We start from the raw sequence: 22156 nt of genomic DNA, 5'->3' as shown, positions 1-22156 counted from the left end.
TACTGCGTCTTCTCAGTGCGGAAGTCACCGGAAAACTCTTTGATCCTGTCAAAAATGCAGCTAGGGTTGCAACTTCATCCCTTTAAAACAGAATGCCTATGAATTACACAGACTGTAACAGAGTGAATGCAGCTAAAGCTAATGTGAACCTAGTACACCTCCTCTAAGTGGTTGTAAAGGCCAAAGGTTTTTTACCTACATGTATTCTATGCGTGAAGAAAAAAAAAAAAAAACCTTGTGCGTTCTGCGCCCCTCCCCACCCCCCAACAGCCTTCCCTAAATACTCATCTGAGCCTCCACTTGATCCAGCAATGTGCATGAGAGCCTCGGCTGTCCCGGGACTCCCTCTCTTAATTGGCTCAGACAGCAGTGGGAGCCATTGGCTCCCTCTGCTGCCAATCACAGTCAGTGGGCCAAATGAGAGAGTGGGGCCGAGCCGTGGCTCTATGTGTCTTATGAATGCATAGAGCAGGGCTCGGGAGTGAGCACGCAGCAGTGCCCACATAGCAAGTGGCTTGCTATGGGGGCACTGGTCAAGGGGAGGAGCCAGGAGCCCTGAACCCGAGAAGAGGAGGATCAGGACTGCTCTGTGAAAAACTATTACACAGAGCAGGTAAGTATGTTCGTTATTTACAACAAAAAAAAAGCCGAACCTTTAATACCACTTTAATGTAAGTCACAGATGTCGGGCTTTAAAGGAATGATGCGTCAACACTACCACCTAAAGGTTCTGTTTTATTGGAGCTATCAGCCATGAGTACATGGCTTCTTATGTCTTGGACATGCCCAACAGTGAGATCTCTCCACCATGTTTCCTGACTGTGTTACTGTCCATCTGGCAGTTTTGGGAGTTACTGCCCACCTGGGTGACCTAGCTCCTCATGTCAGATTCTTCATTTTATAAAATAACTAAAAAACTCAACATGGTAAGTGGGAGCTCATAAAATGACCACGGTAGATGCTTGGACACAACATCTGCATATATCTTAAAGCTCATCTCAAGGGGAAAAAATGTCCCCTGCATTGCAAAGATTAAATGCTTATCTAGATCTAGTGTAATGGAAAAAACTGTTTTACTGATATGATCCTCCTATTCCCCCCCCCCCCCCCCAGCCTGCACTCTCCTCTAATTCTCTACACTCAAATAGTGGACTGTTTCTCAATGTCCTCACGTTCAACAGCAGTGCTATGGGCCCTGCATTGTACCCAATGATGTCAAGAGGACGTGACTGCAGAAGCGCAGTGGAAAAGAGGTTGTGGGCACCAGCCTTGCAACCAGGAGGGAGCCAGTGGAAATGGAAGAATTGGGCAAGTAAAAATGCTTTTTGCAGCCTAGACCTTAAAGCGGTTCTGCACTCATAATAATACATTTGCCCATTCTGTTGCCTCTAGACCGTACATTTGATAATGCCACATGTTTTTTTTTTTTTTATTAATCTACCTTTTGTAATTCGTAGTTTTTTATTTTCCTCCCCTGCGGCGATGGGCGGTCTCTTGCGGGGATCAGCATCATTTCCTGCTGAAGCCCGCACTGTCTCCTGGGATCTCGTCCAAGTAATCCCAGGAGACATTGTGGCTAATGCACCCGAAATCTCGCGAGATTTCGGCTAATACAGCCGAAATCTCGCGTGATTTCGGCTATTACAGCCGAAATCTCGCGAGATTTCGGGTGTATTAGCCGAAATCTCGCGAGATTTCGGGTGCATTAGCCGCAATGTCTCCTGGGATTACTTGGACGAGATCCCAGGAGACAGTGCGGGCTTCAGCAGGAAATGATGCTGATCCCCGCAAGAGACCGCCCATCGCCGCAGGGGAGGAAAATAAAAAACTACGAATTACAAAAGGTAGATTAATAAAAAAAAAAAAACATGTGGCATTATCAAATGTACGGTCTAGAGGCAACAGAATGGGCAAATGTATTATTATGAGTGCAGAACCGCTTTAAACTACCATATTTCCTTTCCCCATAGTTTAGCTTTAAGAAAAGTTTCTTCAAGAGCTATAAGGATTTGTGAGGTGGTTTTCACAAAGGCAGAACAAACAGTTCTGATTTCACCTTGACATTCCTTGCTACATGCATGCCAAAGATCAGTAACTCAGATAGCACTGAAGGCACAGAGAACAAAGTAGCATTTTCAGAAGCAAGTCAGGAATAGGTGTCTATAAATTTCTCCGAGGACAGCTTTCCTATAATCGTGGTACAATTTATACTACAGGAAGATAAATAGGCCTTCATTTTGGCTTCACAACTTACAATTTCCTTTTGTGGTTAGTGTGACATTACAGTCATTTAAAGTGGTTGTAAACCTCAGACATAAAATATGGGAAAAGCACATCCCTCTATACTGTGCACTTACATATGCAATACGTTTCTCACGCACACCCTTACTATTTGAGGCGATATGAACAGCTGCAGTATTTAACCGCTTGCCGACCGCCTCACGCAGATATACTGCGGCAGAATGGCACGGCTGGGCAAAACCCTGTATTGGTACGTCGTCCCCTTTAAGAGCCGCCAGAGGGCGCGTGCATGCTGCACGGCGGGGGATCCGAGGCACGTGGCCGGCGATCGCCGCCAGCCACACGTGATCATGTGCACGAGAGCCAGGACAGAGATTTGTGTGTGTAAACAGAACCCTGTTCTGTCAGGGGAGAAGAGACCTATCGTTTGTTCCTACTAAGCAAGAACAATAGGTTTCCTCCCCCAGTCAGCCCTATCCCCATACAGTTAGAACACATACAGGGAACACACATTTACCCCTTGATCCCTCCCTAGTGTTAACCCCTTCCCTACCGAGGACATTTGCACAGTAATCAGTGCATTTTTATAGCACTGATCGTTTGTATAAATGTCGATGGTCCCAAAAATGTGTCAAAAGTGTCCGATCTGTTAGCCGAAATGTCACAGTACCCCATGAAAATCACAGATTGCCGCCATTACTAGTAAAAATATAAACGAATAAAAATGCGATAAATCTTTCCCATAGTTTGCAGATGCTATAACTTTTGTGCAAACCAATCAATATATGCATATTGAATATATTTTTACTAAAAATATGTAGAAGAATATATATATTGGCCTAAACTGATGAAGAAATTCGTTTTTTAAAAACATTTTTGGGGACATTTTTTATGCCAAAAAGTAAAAAAATATTTAATACAAAAGAATATTTTTTTCAAAATTGTCAGTCTTTTTATTTATAGCACAAAAAAATAAAAATGCAGAGGTGATCAAATACCACCAAAAGAAAGCTCTATTTGTGGGAAAAAAAGGACATCAATTTTGTTTGGGTACAGCATTGCATTGTCAGTTAAAACAATGCAGTGTCAAATTGTAAAAAGTGCTCAGGTCAGGAATGGGGTAAAATCTTTCGGTGCTGAAGTGGTTAAAGCCAAAAATAACTTTCAAATAATACATAACAACATGTACCACGCAGAAAAATAATAAATCAGTCTCACATTGCCAAACAATCAGCAAAAATAACTGTAAGACGTAATACCATAATAATGTACAGTGCCCTAAAAATATTATAGATATTTAAAAATGCATATGTGAAGCCATGCATGGATTTTAAATCAGACCGTGAAAAATCAAGTCCTTCTTCCCAAAAACAACACTACGAATCCCAACAGGTATATGTGAACATCCACCACCACAGGGACCTGTAGACAGGCTCGTACCTTCTTATATAGACTTGAAGATTATAAAAGGTCTAACAGCACTTGTTCCCTTTTATAAGCTTGGATCAGCTATAAAGTAGGTTATAGGCTTCCTAACTGGTTAGCTCCAAGGTGATATAGCCATCCATAAAAAAGAATGCAAAGGACAAAAAAAATAGTGCCCTTCCCTTTAAGGGGATTAAGTCATTTTTGCAGTCTTGTCTGTGGCTTTGCAATTTAAAAATGGCGCCGCCAAGATACAGAGCGGATGTCCTGTGTATCTCGGCGGCGCTCGGTAGTTCTCGGCCGCTCTCAGCGGCTTTCAGCTATTTTCGGCCGCACTCAGCCGTTCTCTGCTATTTTCGGCCATTCTCGGCTATTTTCGGCCGCACTCGAGAATGGCCGAGTGCGGCCGAAAATAGCCGAGAACGGCCGAAAATACCCTGAAGCCGCAGAAAGGGTTACAAGCAGCGGGGGATCGGCGTATAACACGCACCCCTGATTTCCCCCTGATTTTAGGGGGAAAAAAGTGCGTGTTATACGCCGATAAATACGTTAAGTAGCGTCATATCACAACTGAGTATAAAAGAGAAAAGAGGTGCTTTAAGTGTTGCAAAATAATTACATTTAACCACTTCAGCCCCGTAAGGATTTGCCCCCTTAATGACCAGGCAATTTTTTGTGATAGAGCACTGTATTGCTTTAACTAAACATTGTGCAGTCGTGCGACGTTGTACCCAAACAAAATTAATGTCCTTATTTTCCCACAAATAGAGCTTTCTTTTGGTGGCATTTTATCACTTCAGCTGTTTTTATTTTTTGCGTTATAAACAAAATTATTTAGTTGGAAAAAAAAACTATATCTTACTTTTTGCTATAATATCTATATAAAAAAAAAATGTCTTCATCAGTTTAGGCAAATATGTATTCTTCTACATATTTTTGGTAAAAAAAAAAAAAAATCGTAATACACGAATATAGATTGGTTTGCTCAAAATTTATAGCATCTACAAAATAGGGGATAGATTTATGGCATTTTTATTATTATTTTTTTTTTTTAACCTAGTAATGGCAGTGATCAGCGATTTCTGCGGGACTGCAACATTGTGGCGGACAGATTTTTGACACTTTTTTGGGACCAGTGACATTTATACAGCGATCGGTGCTAAAAATGCACTGATTACTATATAAATGACACTGGCAGAGAAGGGGTTAACACTAGGGGGCGATCAAGGGGTTAAGTGTGTTCTAGGGAGGTGTTTCTAACTGTGGGGGAAGTTGACTGACTGGGCGTACAGAGAGATCACTGTTCCTAATAACTAGGAACAGACGATCAAACTGTACTCTCCTGACAGAATGTGGATCTGCTTTGTTTACACTGGCAGATCCCCGCTCTGCCTCTCTGTGTCGGCCAGCGGACATCGTGGCTGCCATCCACGTGCATCGGCTCTGGCACTGTGCCGCAGGCGTGCCTGCTGTATCTATTACATGAAGCGCCGTGCCGGTACAGCTATTCGCGCAATAGAGCCAACCTGCCGCAATATATTTGTGCCGGCTGGTCGGGAAGCGGTTAATCAAGGTACAGAATTTAGCAACTCATATGGTTGATGATTAAAACAGGCACATCTAAGTATGCAGGCAGCCAGGGTAAAGCTGTCCACGTAGACCATCCTCCGCACAGCCATCAACGCCATCTCTTCCACATTGTGTCCACGAGCGCTTCAAGCCTTGCTTTTCTTAGATCGCTCTACTGCAGGGTAGTGTTCCCGGTCATGACTGCAGACTGACAGCAGTGAGAGCCGTGGGTTGTGGAGGACAGTCTATGTGGACAGCTTTACCCCGGATGCCTGCATACTTAGATGTGCCTCTTTTAATCACCAATCTAAATGTTATACTTTCATTAAATGCAACTATATTGCTACACTAGAGGCGCCTCTTATTTTATCCCCTGTAGCTCCTGCTGGATTTTGCTTCTGATGCCCTTGTGGAGGCTTCCATTTGTGGATGGACATTTTATGGTAACACAACCTATCACATTGCTATAATCTTTTTAGATGAACTATAAACTGAAATACCCATGAATAAATGGTTGTGGAATGAATAGTCTGAGTTTTCATTATTTCTTATGGGGAAATTCGCTTTGATATACAAATGCTTTGGATTATAAGCATGTTTCCGAAACAAATTATGCTCGCAAATATATATATATATATATATATATATATATATATATATATATATATATATATATATATATATATACATATATATATATATATATATATACATACACACACATATACATATATATTTGTACTAGTCACTCTCCAAAGTTTTGAGTGTCATGTCTGCTGCCTGGTTCCTCTGTTATCACCATGACTCCGTTCTAGCAGCTTTTCCCATCCCCAAGAGTTAAAACGTTGGCAGAGGAGGGAGCTGCAGCACTCAGCCTGTGACTGTTATCCACAGCTGTACTTGTTCTCTGTACTGTGTGAAAAGGGGTGTGACCCTTCCCTCCAATCAAGGCTCAGAACTGTCAACTGTGTAAAAACTTCAGGTCCCACCCCCCTGCTTCTAGAACCAAGGAGAAAGCCTTCCCTACTTTTGTTTTCAGATCCATCTACAGAAGGAATGGTTGTAGATACACAGCTACAACTTATGTAGGAGGATTTGTTTCATCTCTGTGTATCGCCTAATGCTAGTCAGTTCACTGGGTACATGTGAAGGTTTACAACCACTTTACACAGAATCACAAACAAATAAATGCTAACCTGTCAGAGAAAGAGACAGCTTACCTTGTGTATCTGGTTTTCTAACATTATCAGACTGTTCAAATGTTATTCCTGAAGTCTCTTCCAGAAAATGTTTGTAGAGTCTCTTGATTTCCTGGTCATAATTTTGCCACTCTGGAACAATACGCACAGCTGCTTCTAGCTTGGGCTCTTTGGTCTTTGGGTTGTTGCACTGTAAAAAAAAAAAAAAAATCAATGGATGCAGCAGGCTGTTCAGCTACAGAGTGGCAAGGAAGTGGTATAAGATTAAGCAACAAATTTGTACAACAAGCAGAAGATTGAGGCCGGGTTCACACTGGTGCGACAAACACTCCGACATTGGGAGCTCATATCGCATGACGTGTGAAAATCAATGTTTCCCTATGGGAGCCGTCTTAACTGGTCCGACACAAGTTGGTCCTACTTTGAAAATGCTCCCTGCACTACTTTAGTCCGACTTTAATCCTACTTCAGCCCATTGAATATCATTGAAGTCGGATCGCCGTCTTGCCTGATCTGACTTTGGCATGCGACTTGTGTTCTGATGATCTTGAGGGGGAACTGCCAAATTTTAAATAAAAAAACCGGCATGGGTTTCCCCTCCAAGAGCATATCAGGCCCTGTGGTCTGATATGGATTTTAAGGGGAACCCCTTATACGGGAAGAACGACGCGGGGTTCCCCCCAAAATCCATACCAGACCCTTATCCGAGCACGGAGCCCAGCCGGTCAGGAAAGGGGGTGGGGAAAAGCGAGCGCCTCCCCCCCCGAACCGTACCAGGCCACATGCCCTCAACATGGGGGGGTGGGTGCTTTGGGGTGATCCAACGTCAATGATATTCAATAAGCTGAAGTAGGATCAAAGTCAGAATAGAAAAATATGGGAAGTAGTGTTGCGCAGTACTGGATAGGTAAATATTATCCTGAAGATTTAATAAATTCTGTCCGCATCACAGTAATTAAAAAATAAGTGTGCTATCACCCAAACTAAAACAGGGTGATATATGGGAGGTAAAAAATTGGCAAAATGAAAGAAATGATGTTAAAATGTGGATAAATTTGTGTGAGTATCTTCTATATCACAGTGTGGATAACATAGTACATAGATAATCAACAAAATAAAAATAGTGATTCTTGATGCGATTAACCAAAAAATCGCATAAACAGTGCCAGTGCTGAATGGTGAGTAAATCTATAGAAATATCTCCTACACCATAAAATAACAACCAATAGACATATAAAAGTCACTAAAAACCAGAATTATGTAAAAAACTTAATAGTGACTACGAAATCGCATAAAGTGCCAGTGCCAAGAATTATTGTAGATAGGTGCGTATAAATGTCTTTATACCATATACTAAAACGTGTAAGTACGGTGAACATATATAATCGTGCAACATTAAACAAAGAATAAAAACTTATAACAAAAAAAGGAAGAGATGAAATCTCTCAAAAAGAAATCACAGTGAGTGTGCACAGTGATTTAGAACTATATCAACCAATACACATAGTTAGAGAGGTTCTATAATCGCATATATAGGGTTAATGTCCATTCAAAATGTGCAACAACTGGTGGCGATTCTATCCAAAATCGCATGCAACAGAAACGCATATGGTGCTGGTGTTGGATTATTTTGTGTGCACTGTAAGATAACGGAGCGATAGGTGATTGTATTGGTGATGGTGACTATATCCCACGTGGTCCTGTGTGCTCAGGGTATGGATGTCCCCTTACCTTACAGCTGTAAGGTAACAGCGTTTGACATGTGTATCTTTAGGGTTCTTGGTAATCCTTATCCCTCGAGGTCCTATTCTTGTGGCCCCAAACCTGGCGTCTGCTGCCTATTGCGCCGTGTTGATCTCCTCAAATGGACGCTCAGCGGTACTCAGGGGGGGGGGTGGTTGTTAGGTTGCCTCAGCGGTAAATTTATGTGGGGGTTAAGCAGATAAGGAAGAGGGGAGCCCCATAGTGTAGTAATTTTGAACAAAGTTTAGGTTTTATTTAAATATACTGAATAGTACTCACAAACATATAGAGCTTCTTTGCAAGGTATAAACGAGCCTCGAGCTCGATTGCGTCACTTCCGGTAGCGTCCCAAGTGACGCAATCGAGCTCGAGGCTCGTTTATACCTTGCAAAGAAGCTCTATATGTTTGTGAGTACTATTCAGTATATTTAAATAAAACCTAAACTTTGTTCAAAATTACTACACTATGGGGCTCCCCTCTTCCTTATCTGCTTAACCCCCACATAAATTTACCGCTGAGGCAACCTAACAACCACCCCCCCCCCCTGAGTACCGCTGAGCGTCCATTTGAGGAGATCAACACGGCGCAATAGGCAGCAGACGCCAGGTTTGGGGCCACAAGAATAGGACCTCGAGGGATAAGGATTACCAAGAACCCTAAAGATACACATGTCAAACGCTGTTACCTTACAGCTGTAAGGTAAGGGGACATCCATACCCTGAGCACACAGGACCACGTGGGATATACGGTAGTCACCATCACCAATACAATCACCTATCGCTCCGTTATCTTACAGTGCACACAAAATAATCCAACACCAGCACCATATGCGTTTCTGTTGCATGCGTTTTTGGATAGAATCGCCACCAGTTGTTGCACATTTTGAATGGACATTAACCCTATATATGCGATTATAGAACCTCTCTAACTATGTGTATTGGTTGATATAGTTCTAAATCACTGTGCACACTCACTGTGATTTCTTTTTGAGAGATTTCATCTCTTCCTTTTTTTGTTATAAGTTTTTATTCTTTGTTTAATGTTGCACGATTATATATGTTCACCGTACTTACACGTTTTAGTATATGGTATAAAGACATTTATACGCACCTATCTACAATAATTCTTGGCACTGGCACTTTATGCGATTTCGTAGTCACTATTAAGTTTTTTACATAATTCTGGTTTTTAGTGACTTTTATATGTCTATTGGTTGTTATTTTATGGTGTAGGAGATATTTCTATAGATTTACTCACCATTCAGCACTGGCACTGTTTATGCGATTTTTTGGTTAATCGCATCAAGAATCACTATTTTTATTTTGTTGATTATCTATGTACTATGTTATCCACACTGTGATATAGAAGATACTCACACAAATTTATCCACATTTTAACATCATTTTTTTCATTTTGCCAATTTTTTACCTCCCATATATCACCCTGTTTTAGTTTGGGTGATAGCACACTTATTTTTTGATTACTGTGATGCGGACAGAATTTATTAAATCTTCAGGATAATATTTACCTATCCAGTACTGCGCAACACTACTTCCCATATTTTTCTATTCTGCAAAAAGGGGTTCAAGTACCCCATTTCCAGTGTATGCAGCGGTACAAAAAATTAGATCGTTGTTCCCTTCCCTGATTAGGCGCAGGAATAACTCCTTAACATAGGATCAAAGTCAGACCCACCCCCAAAGCACCTTGTCCCCATGTTAATGAGGACAAGGGCCTCTTCCCGACAACCCTAGCCGTTGGTTGTCGTGGTCTTGCGGGTGGGGGGGCTTATCGGAATCCGGGAGCCCCCTTTAATAAGGGGGCCCGAGATCCCATCCCCCCATGAATGAATATGAGGTACATCGTACCCCTGCCCATTCACCTGGGGGGGGGGGAAAAGTGTCAATAAAAAAAACACACACTAGACAGGTTTTTAAGTAATTTATTAGGCAGCTCCGGGGGTCTCTTCCGACTTCTCCGCTCTCTCCGACCTCTTCTCCCGCTCTCCGGCGACTTCTGCCGGGCTCCTCCGATATCTTCTGCTCTTTTGCTAGTGTTGGCCCAATCTTCTCGGTCGTCTTCATCCCTCTTCTCTTCTTCCGACGTTGACACAACGCTCTCACCTGCTGCAATGCCACATGAGCAGCAACTTATATAGGCATGGGGCATGCTCACCGGGTGATGTTATCTGGTGACCCCACCCCTTATGGCGTCACCGCCCCATCATGCCCCGGGCAGTGACATCACCTGATGACCATGCCCCACGCCTATATAAGTTGTTGCGCACACGGCATTACAGTGGGAGAGAGCATTGCGTCAACATCGGAAGAAGAGAAGAGGGAAGAAGATGACGGAGAAGATCGGGCCAACGCTAGCAAAAGAGCAGAAGATAGCGGAGGAGCCCAGCAGAAGTCAGCAGAGAGCGGGAGAAGAGGCCGGAGAGAGTGGAGAAGTCAGAAGGGACCCCTGGAGCTGCCGAATAAATTACTTTAAAAATCTGTCTAGTGTCTGTTTTTATTGACAGTTTTTTCCCCCCTCAGGTGAATGGGCATGGGTACGATGTACCTCATACTCCCATATATAAGTTTTGTTGCGCACCGCGCACACGGCATTACAGCGAGAGAGAATGGCGTGTCAACATCGGAAGAAGAAGACCGGAGAGAAGAAAACGATGGAGAAGACTGGGCTAACGCTAGCAAAAGAGCGGGCAAAAGAGCAGAAGATAGCGGAGAGCGGGAGAAGAACCAGAGACTGGGAGAAGAGGCCGGAGAGAGCAGAGAAATCGGAAGAGACCCACCAAGTCGGAAGAGACCCCCGGAGCTGCCTAATAAATTACTTTAAAAACCTGTCTAGTGTGTTTTTTTTTATTGACACTTTTTTCCCCCAGGCGAATGGGTAGGGGTACGATGTATCCCATACTCATTCACATAGGGTGGGGGCTGGGATCTGGGGGCCCCCTTATTAAAGGGGACTCCCAGATTCTGGTAAGCCCCCCACCCACAGACCCCGATAACCAACAGCCAGGTTGTCGGGAAGAGGCCCTTGTCCTCATCAACATGGGGACAAGGTGTTTTGGGGTGAGGGGGCTGCAGGGCGCCCCCCTGCCCCAAAGCACCCACACTCCATGTTGAGGGCATACGGCCTGGTGCAGTTCAGGCTTGCGTGCTCGGATAAGGGTCTGGTATGGATTTTGGGGGGACCCCACGCCGTTTTTGTTTTGCGTCGGGGTTCCCCATAAAATCCATACCAGACCAAAGGACCTGGTATTCTCTTGGAGGGGGAACCCATGCCAGTTTTTTATCTGGAGTTCCCCCTCAAGATTCATACACAGTGCCTGATATTGGCGGGGATCCAAGTCGGACCCCCGTTCATTGAAATTGGACGTGTCTCTGACTTCAAGTCGCAGGGCAAAGTCAGATCCAAAGTAAGACGAGTGTTGTGTCGCACCAGTGTGAACCCGGCCTTAAAGTCTGTTAAAAAACAAATCGTTCAAACACAGCTAAAAAATTGGTCAAAGTTTTGCTCTATTTCCCCTGATCTACAGCCAGTAACCTCTTACCAAGTCTATAGTTTTGGCTTTCTTCTTGGAAGCATCATCGCACCATGTCTCACACCACAGCCATTCCTGAGGAAGTGACTTAATAGGCACTTGGTGGATCATATTATTAGGCAAATCCTAAGGAGAAAAGGTACAATTATTACAAAATAAATATGACCATTAGAAAAATATCAAATTTAAAAATCGGGATACTGTTTTATAATGAGAAACATTTAAAAATAACCAGCAGCCAAAACCTTTATAGCCAAAACTTAATATTTTCGTTTGGATAAAGCAGGAAAAAGCCAAATCACATGCGATTTCCCCCACCACTTCTGTGTGTGGGCATAGAAAGGTAAAACCGCCATATAGTGGGCAGTTTATTAAAAATGTTAGCACTCACATTAAAGTGCAAGTTCACCTTTACAAAAAATCTGTAAGGTGAACTTATACTGGGCTAGCCTGGAGTCTGGCAAACGCTTGTTCTGACACATCAGATAGCCGCTTTACCAGTCAGGGTTTTTGAAATCCCAGCGGCTTTCTCTCCTCTTCGCCCGCGGTGACAGGACGGGCTACGTGGGTTCTGATCAGTTGGCGCACCTTGTGACTGCAACTAACAGCTGACCAATGTCAGTGCTGGATTTTCTACTGGACACTTGTTGCCGAGTTGTTGACGTTACACGCTGTTAATGAACTCAAACATGCTAACAGCGTGTAACATCGCCATTTTTGCTAGCACTAGTGACCAGCAGAAAATCCTGCGCTGACATTGGTCAGCTGCGAGTTGCAGTCACTGCCCCTCTCCAACCCTATAAAATCCCACACCAAAAGATGGCTCCTCCACGTGCCTAATGAAGGAGCATGCATGCTCCGAACACAAGCTCAACCATGCCTCCCGTCCATCACCACTGACGTGCTTGTTATGTGACCGTCTTCAGCCTCGGGAACCACTGGTGCCGCTGGGAACTGCTGGCCATCACCGCTGCCCAACTGGACTACAGGAGCCCAAGCTACTGCATATATCCATGCATATATGTTCTAGATTGTAAGCTCTAACGAGCAGGGCCCTCTGATCCCTCCTGTATTGATTTGTATTGTAAGTGTACTGTCTGCCCTCATTTTGTAAAGCGCTGCGCAAACTGTTGGCGCTATATAAATCCTGAATAATAATAATAATAATAATATATCTCACCAAATGTGAGTTGATCTTTTATTAAACATTGAAGTCTAACTGACATACTGCACTCAGAGTGGCGCCACTCTCTCTATGTGCCCTCCTTATCTTAATTGATTTGATTTGGATCAGACATTACAGGAAGATTACCCAGGCGTTCCCTGAAGTTGCCTCAATGTCACATTGCTAAAATCTATTTATATGGACTTTTGACTGAATAAATGGTTGTGGATAGTGTGGATTGTGAGCCAGCATACTCACCGGACATGTCACCAATTGAGCATGTTTGGGATGCTCTGGATCGGCGTATATGACTGCGTGTTCCAGTTCCTGAAAATATCTGGCACCTTCGCACAGCCATTGAAGAGGAATGGACCAACAATCCACAGGACACAATCAACAACCTGATCAACTCTATGTAAATGTGTGTGTGAGGCAAATGTTGGTCACATCAGACACCGACTGGTTTTTCGGAGTTTAGCTCAAGATAAATAGGAGCAAACACAAAAGTGTTGCATTTATAATTTTGCTTAGTGTATACAGTGGATTTTTGTTTTATATATAAATTAGTAATGGTGGTGATCAGCGACCTATTGTGGGACTGTGCTAGTCCGGCGGCCAATCTGACACTAGGTGGGAACTGACACTGACGTCACCAGTGACAGTGATAATACTATACATGGTCACTGTATTAATGACATTGGCTGGGAAGGGGTTAACAATCTCGGGGTAAGCAAGGGGTTAAGAGTAAGCCTAACAATTTTAATGTGTGCATTATGTGCTGCTTATTACTAAAAATCTCATTGTTCCTCTTCCCTGCTTTGTCAAAACAGGACTCTGGGCTGTGATTGGACATAGCCGATCAGCAGGTCCCCTGCCATGAATCACTGGCCGGGACCTGCTGACAAAATCCCATTGTGTCTAATCAAAGCCTGTACTTCCAAGAGGCCAGTGATGTAGCGCCTGTCGGATGGTCCTGAGGAGGTTAACATGTAAGAGTTTATAAGAGATTTTAGTTTAGATTGGGTTTACATGTGCCTTAACAAGTTGAGATGAAGAGTTTTGTGTTATTTGAAAGCAAAGTCATCAGGACTGAGGAAAGTAAAGTCTGGATTCACATTGTTCTGAGTGTGTTGCAGCAGATTTGGTAACACATAAGTGTAAGTGTGAGTGAGCCAATATGGTTTACCTTTCTCATTCACACTAAACTGCAGTGCACAGATGTAACCGGCCACATAGGAAAAAATAGGATTTCTGCTTGTAGTGTATATTCTTTTAGCAAAATAAATACATTTTACTGCATGAAAATGATCAAGTACTAATAGTTGCTAAATGAAAATAAGCCCCATATATCCCTAACTGAATACACTGTATAGCAGATATGTTTCCATAGCACAAACCTGGTCCAGATTGGAGAGGCTGTTGGGATCTTGGCTCAGGCCCTGATATTGGCCTCGCAGACGGTCTCCTGCAGCAATTTTCCGGAATTTCTTCAAATCCACTATATATAAAGCACTAAGGGGAAAAAAAAGCAGAATTTGCACATAAACACCTTCTCCATGTTTCTGTCTACACTGATAAAATGCTAAAGGACTCCATGCAAATATATTAAAACACTTTTTAAACTATATACTAAAGTAACATTTCTACCTAGGAGCAGGCACCACACATTAACTGCTTTTATATTTACATTCACAAAACTCTCCTGTGTGTATCTGAAACTTGTTATTAACCACTTCAATACCAGGCACTTTCACCTCCTTCCTGCCCAGGCCAATTTTCAGCGCTGTGGCACTTGAATGACAATTTAGTTATGCTACACTGTATCTATATGACATTTTTATCGTTTTATTTCACACAAATAGAGCTTTCTTCTGGTTGTATTTAATGATCGCTGTTTTTTTTATTTTTTTGGAAATAAATGAAAAAAGACTGAAAATTACAAAAAAAAGTTTCTTTGTTTCCGTTATAACATTTTGCAAATAAATGATGTTTCTTCATAAATTTGGACCAAAGTGTATTCTGCTCCAGTTCTTTGGTAAAAATAACCCAATTCAGTGTATATTATTTAGTCTGTAGGAAAGTAGACTAGACTATGGTACATACACTCACCGGCCACTTTATTAGGTACACGTTGCTTGTAGTGGGCTGGATCCCATTTTGCCTTCAGAACTGCCTTAATTATTTGTGGCATAGATTCAACAAGCTGTTGGAAACATTCCTTTAGAGATTTTGGTCCATATTGACATGACAGAAACACACAGTTGCTGCAGATTTGTCGGCTGCACATCCATGATACGAATCTCCCCATCCCAAAACATCCCAAAGGTGCTCTATTGGATTGAGATTGGTTGATTGTGGAAGCTATTAGAATACAGTGAACTCATTGTCATGTTCAAGAAACCAGTGGTGAGATAATTTGAGCTTTGTGACATGGTGCATTATCCTGCTGGAAGTAGCCATCAGATGATGGTACACCGTAGTCATAAAGGGATGGACATGGTCAGCAACAATACTCAGGTAGGCCGTGGCGTATAAACAATGATCAGTTGGTACTAAGGGGCCCAAAGTGTGCCAAGAAAATATCCCCTACACCATTATACTACCAGGTCTGAACCATTGATATAAGGCAGGATGGATCCATGCTTTCATGTTTACACCAAATTCTGACCCCACCATCTGAATGTTTCAGCTAAAATTGTGACTTATCAGACCAGGTAACATTTTTCCAATATTCTATTGTCCAATTTTGGTGAGCCTGTGCAAATTGTAGCCTCAGTTTCCATTTCTTAGCTGACAGGAGTGGTACCTGGTGTGGTCTTCTGCAGCCCATCTAATTCAAGGTTCGATGCGTTGTGCATTCAGAGATGATATTCTGGTTGTAACAAGTGGTTATTTGAGTTACTGTTGCCTTTCCATCATCTTGAACCAGTCTGCCCATTCTCCTCTGACATCAACAAGGCCTTTTTTCTTCACACAACTACCGCTTAACTGGATAGTTTCTCTTTTTCGGACCATTCTCTGTAAACCCTAGAGATGTTTGTGCGTGAAAATCCCAGTAGATCAGCAGTTGTTGAAATATTCGGACCAGTCCGTCTGGCACCAACAACCATGCCACGTTCAAAGTCACTTAAATTCCCTTTCTTCCCCCATTCTGATGCTCCAAATTCAGCACGTCCTCTTAACCATGTCTAGATGTCTAAATGCATTGAGATCCTGCCATGTGATTGGCTGATTAGCAATTTGTGTTACAAAGCAATTGAACAGGTGTACCTAATAAAGTGGCTGTTGAGTGTTCATCTGAAAATTGATCAATCCGGATGTATTGCCAGCCTATCTCTTTTAAGGCCTGAAAAAAGGCCAAGACGGTACAGACAGCCCCAAAATGACCCATTTTTGGAAATTAGACAGTCCAACAAACCTCTAACCAACTACTGAGATTAAATTACACACAGGTGGACTCTATTTTACTAGTTAGGTGACTTCTGAAGGCAATTGTTTCCACTAGATTTTAGTTAGGGGTATCAGGGTAAAGGGGGCTGAATACAAATACACGCCACACTACATACTTTTTCAAGGCACTATATTTGATGCAATGGTATTAGTGGATAGCTGCGCTAAAGAAACATATACAACCTGTGTGAAAAAAAAGTTATTATATATGACCACAAGCACACAAAAAAAAAGTGGAAAATGATTCATATCATATATAAGTCTGTGAACACTCCTTAGTGCTTCAAATTCAGTGCCAAAAAATTATATTCCACACCACTGTGAGTGAATCCTTCACCATTAGCTCTACTCACTGACCAGATCTCCTTCAATACAGAGTGTTCCATCCACTCAACCAGGGTTGTTTGGATCAGTTAGGTTTGCTCAATCTACCCTTGGTCTTTCAACCATCCAGGAATCCTGTGCACCCTCTCTATATCACTCATACAATAAGAAAGGTACCATCATAGCGCAACATGTTTACTTTAAAATTGTATAAAATACATCAAATAAATGCCCACTCACATGTAAAAGGGCCCTCTGACCGGCACTGAGTACATCCAGAAAAGTGATGTAAACTCTGCACATATGTCGGCATATTGCTGCCGGCGTGCGTTTCAATCTCAGCTGTTCATATAACCAAGGGCCGGAACTCACATAACATTGGCGTCACTATGCCTCAACATGTTTCACATACCAATGCGTCATCTAAACAGCTGAGATTGAAATGCTCGCTGCCAGCAATACACGGCGATAAGTGCAAAGTTTACACCAGTTTACTGGATGTACTTAGTGACAGTCAGAGGGCACTTTTCCATGTGAGTGGGCATTTATTTTATACAAATTTTAAATAACTTACTAATGAATGTAATTGGTATAAGCAACCATTTTTACTGAATTAAAACAATTCATTCAGTGAGTATTGTTGTGGTTAGCTGTTATTGGCCAAAGCTCATCACATGGGAAAGATGAACTGTAATTGGCAATGTCTGTACCATGTGATTATTGTTACTAATCATAGCTAGCAACACGATTGTACGCAATAGATGGCATGAAAGGAAGCCATCCATTGTTTATAATGGCCATGTGATCTGCTGTGATTGGTCACAGCAATCACATGGTACCAGCAGCATGCCCGTACAGTGATCTGTCATTGGCTGTGTCCAGTGGACACGGTGGGTGACAGATCAGGACCACACGCGAGCGTGTTCCGAGGGGACGTTATATGATTTCCCCCTGAAACAGCGAAAGTCCTGCTTGGCCATCATTTTGCAATAGGCTGGGCAGAAAGTGGTTAAGAACTTGGCTTCCCTGACTTAATGGAATAGCTCCGCCCATCTGCCATCAACCCTATTCAAGCATCCTTGCATAGGGCAGGCTTCAGGCAGTCAAGGCAGCATCAGTGTTATTCTGGGAAAGAAACCAATGTAAGCATGTGGAGACAGAAAGAGAGGGGTAAGATGAAGGAGTTCTGTAGTCCATCAGGCAGGACGGACAAAGCTGCCTGGGATTTCAGTGCAAGGGCAGCATCGCCAGCAAACAGAAGGAAATTAGGATCTCACTATATCAGTATCATAAGGTACTCTTCTGTTCCTGCAGCGTTTTAAAGGATTAAAGATGGGGGAATATGCACTTATTGAAGAGAGTACAATTTTATTTTATTGCACCTAGATACATACTTAAAATAAAGTTGACTGCAGGTAAGGGGGGGACATGCAAGACAAGCTCTTAATAAAAAAAGAAATCAGTTTCACAAAAAGATTGCTACCTAGCAGGGACGGACTGACAACTCATGGGGCCCCCGGGCAATAGAAGATCATGGGGCCCCCTTGGTCTCCACACTCAAGCCAAACTTGCACAGGGAGACACTGGAGAGAGAGAACATACACACAGGGGGACACCAGAGGGAGAACGCACACACGGGGGGACACTGGAGGGAGAACACACACACACACACACACACGGGGGGGGGGGGGGGGGACACTGGAGGGAGAACACACACACACGGGGGGGGGGGGGACACTGGAGGGAGAACACACACACACAGGGGGGACACTGGAGGGAGAACGCGCGCACACACACGGGGGGGGGGGGGCACTGGAGGGAGAACGCGCACACCCACGGGGGGGACACTGGAGGGAGAAAGCACACACACAGGGGGGGGGACACTGGAGGGAGAAAGCACACACACAGGGGGGGGACACTGGAGGGAGAACGCACACACACACACACACACACATGGGGACACTGGAGGGAGAAGGCACACACACAGGGGGACACTGGAGGGAGAAGGCACACACACAGGGGGACACTGGAGGGAGAATGCGCACACATGAGGACACACACACAGGGGGACATGCACACAGGACACACACTTACACAGCACAGGACATGCACACAGGACACTTCCACAGCACACAGGGGGACACGCACATGGGAGGACATGCACACAGGACACATACTTACACAGCACAGGACATGCACACAGGACACTTACACAGCACACAGGGGGACATGCACACGGGGGGACATGCACACGGGGGGACATGCACACAGGACACATACTTACACAGCACAGGACATGCACACAGGACACTTACACAGCACACCGGGGGACATGCACACAGGGGGACATGCACACGGGACATGCACACAGGACATGCACACAGCACAGGGAGACATGCACACAGGAGGACATGCACACAGGAGGACATGCACACAGCATAGGGGGACATGCACACAGGACACACACTTACACAGCACAGGACATGCACACAGGACACTTACACAGCACACCGGGGGACATGCACACAGGGGGACATGCACACGGGACATGCACACAGGACATGCACACAGCACAGGGAGACATGCACACAGGAGGACATGCACACAGGGGGACATGCACACAGCACAGGGGGACATGCACACAGGACACACACTTACACAGCACAGGACATGCACACAGGACACTTACACAGCACACCGGGGGACATGCACACAGGGGGACATGCACACGGGACATGCACACAGGACATGCACACAGCACAGGGAGACATGCACACAGGAGGACATGCACACAGGGGGACATGCACACAGCACAGGGGGACATGCACACAGGACACACACTTACACAGCACAGGACATGCACACAGGACACTTACACAGCACACCGGGGGACATGCACACAGGGGGACATGCACACAGCACACAGGGGGACATGCACACAGGACATGCACACAGCACAGGGAGACATGCACACAGGGGGACATGCACACAGGACACACACTTACACAGCACAGGACATGCACACAGGACACTTACACAGCACACAGGGGGACACGCACACAGCACGGGAGGACACGCACACGGGAGGACACGCACATGGGAGGACATGTACACAGGACAAATACTTACACAGCACAGCACATGCACACAGCACAGGGGGACATGCACACAGGACATGCACACAGCACAGGGGGACATGCACATAGGACACACACTTGCACAGGACATGCACACAGGACACTTACACAGCACACAGGGGGACACGCACACAGCACACGAGGACATGCACACGGGAGAACATGCACACAGGAGAACATGCACACGGGAGAACATGCACACAGGGGGACATACTTACACAGCACAGGACATGCACACAGGACACTTACACAGCACACAGGGAGACACTTACACAGGGGGACATGCACACGGGACATGCACACAGCACAGGGGGACATGCACACAGGGGGACATGCACACAGCACACAGAGGGACATGCACACAGGACATACACACAGGACATACACACAGCACACAGGGGGACATGCACACAGGACATACACACAGCACAGGAGGACACTGTGGGATGGAGGGACCCGGGGCCCATGCATCTGTCTGTACCGCGCCAACCCCCCCCCATCGCGTGTGGCGGCCCTGGTGTCTCGGCTTCACTCACCGAGTCACTGGATGCTGAGCCTGAGACACTTCTAACAGCGCGCTGCTCCCCGCCGGCCCCTCCACTCTTCTCGTCTGTCCCAGGTCAGGTGATGTCACGATGCATACAGTACAAGCACCTGGTCTGGGATGGACAGGGGAAGGAGGGGCCGGTGGGGAGCAGCGCACAGTTAACAGTGTTATTATCTGCATCGCGGGCGCGGCATGTAATTCAGCCGCTGCAAGTGGCCTCTCATATGGCCGAGTCCGGGCCCCTAACGTCCGCGGGCCCTCGGGCGGCGCCCGAATGACCGACTGGTCAGTCCGCCCCTGCTACCTAGCAATGCAATTGCAGGCACCTCACGGTAGCTGCCCATGGTCAGACTAAAATTTTAAATGTCTACCAGATTTACCTTGAGCATATATTGTGGTAAAGATGCACATTACAGTGATCTGGGCAGGACATTGGGTTGAACAATATGAAATATGGTTACCTGATATGGTATTTCCGTCCTGCTAAGTGACTAGCCCAGTAACCAGACCTCCAGAAACGGTATCCATCCATCTCCCTACGGCTGTCACAGAAAGGAGTGTAGCCATATGGGGCACCATCCAGATTGAAATCTCTCAAATCTTTGAGATCAGTGCGGACTATCTATTGGAGAAATAACAGAATTTGAACCATAACATACTACACCTTTATTATTTATTATTTATTTTATTAATATGTATAATTTATTCTGCTTTTCTAAAACAAAAACAAAGTTAACAGAATTATGAATCATGAATATGAATGTTTACACAATACTCCAGCTGTGCCTGGAGATAGCCTAAAGGGCCGTAAACAGGGGTTGAATATCAATAGAAACCTCCTGCCTTGCCCCTGTCAACAGGGCATGACCGAAAAAGGTCTGCAGATCGGCATCCAATCAGCGCTCTCAGACAATGGCGGGGTGTTGTGGTAGCTCTGGCCATCCCCGTCTGAAAACAATAGCTCAGCGGGGAGATTGCTGTACCAACATTGCATAGTTAGTACATGATCTCTTTCCGAGCTATTCAGTTAAAAAAAATATATAATAATAGTGTGTATAAGACTTTAAAGAGAGAGGAGAAAGGATTATCCCCTGTGTTATGGCCTGGGTTATATGGCTTATCTGACCAATATTCCAGATGAGAGTACACCCAAAAGGCATGATTGGTGGAGTATTTAACTGTGTGGCACACAAGCAGTTGTGGGAAGTTTTCACTGGAGATGAAATGAAGACACAAAGGAGAGATTGACACATGTTATACTTGATTTTGGAACCACATTAATTGCCCTTCATTCATTATGCTCCATTAGTGATCTGTTACACATGGGAACGCTAGCATTATGTATATGATGGTCACTATTGATAATATTGTTTATTCACATTTTTATCACTTTTTATCACTATGTAGTGGGTTGTATTAATTAATTTGTTTGGACGTAGGGATTGTGTATGTAGGAGTGCCATGTATTGATTTTGTATTTAGATGTGAATCTCTATTAGGCTGGGTTCAAATATGCTACGCCCGTGGCTCACAGCATGGGGTCTGGAGCATCTCTGCTCACCGATTCAGGTGTGAATCAGGTCAAAATTTTTTCCTGAATTCGCACCTGAATCAGAACCAAAGGCGCACAGGACCCTTTCCAAAAGTGGACTGCGGCCTTCTCGGAGCTGGCTGAACTGGCTTCATTGAGAGCTGGTCACACTTGCCTGTGATGCGAATTGGTTTGACGTGAAACCCTCGTCCAATTCGCATGTATGAACCCAGGATTAGTGACATGACTGAAGAAATACAGTGCTCTGTATGAA

General features: G+C 44.4%; 1 protein-coding gene across 3 annotated transcripts in view; it reads right to left on the bottom strand.

Annotated features, from left to right (window-relative positions):
• UGGT1 (UDP-glucose glycoprotein glucosyltransferase 1) overlaps window positions 1-22156 on the bottom strand; it is a 156235-nt gene that overhangs the window by 10043 nt on the left and 124036 nt on the right. For all 3 annotated transcript variants that reach the window (XM_077488664.1, XM_077488666.1, XM_077488665.1), the window contains 4 exons: window positions 20813-20973; window positions 14291-14405; window positions 11738-11854; window positions 6456-6624 (listed from right to left, as the gene is read on the bottom strand). In XM_077488664.1, the coding sequence (XP_077344790.1) occupies window positions 6456-6624; window positions 11738-11854; window positions 14291-14405; window positions 20813-20973 (562 nt within the window). The remainder of the gene's footprint in view (window positions 1-6455; window positions 6625-11737; window positions 11855-14290; window positions 14406-20812; window positions 20974-22156) is intronic.

The sequence above is a fragment of the Lithobates pipiens genome, unplaced genomic scaffold (genome assembly GCF_037356315.1).
Source record: "Lithobates pipiens isolate NorthernLeopardFrog02 unplaced genomic scaffold, aLitPip1_a1.2 Scaffold_18, whole genome shotgun sequence".
Classification (NCBI taxonomy): Eukaryota; Metazoa; Chordata; class Amphibia; order Anura; family Ranidae; genus Lithobates; species Lithobates pipiens.
This window is presented reverse-complemented; position numbering and strand designations above follow the sequence as displayed.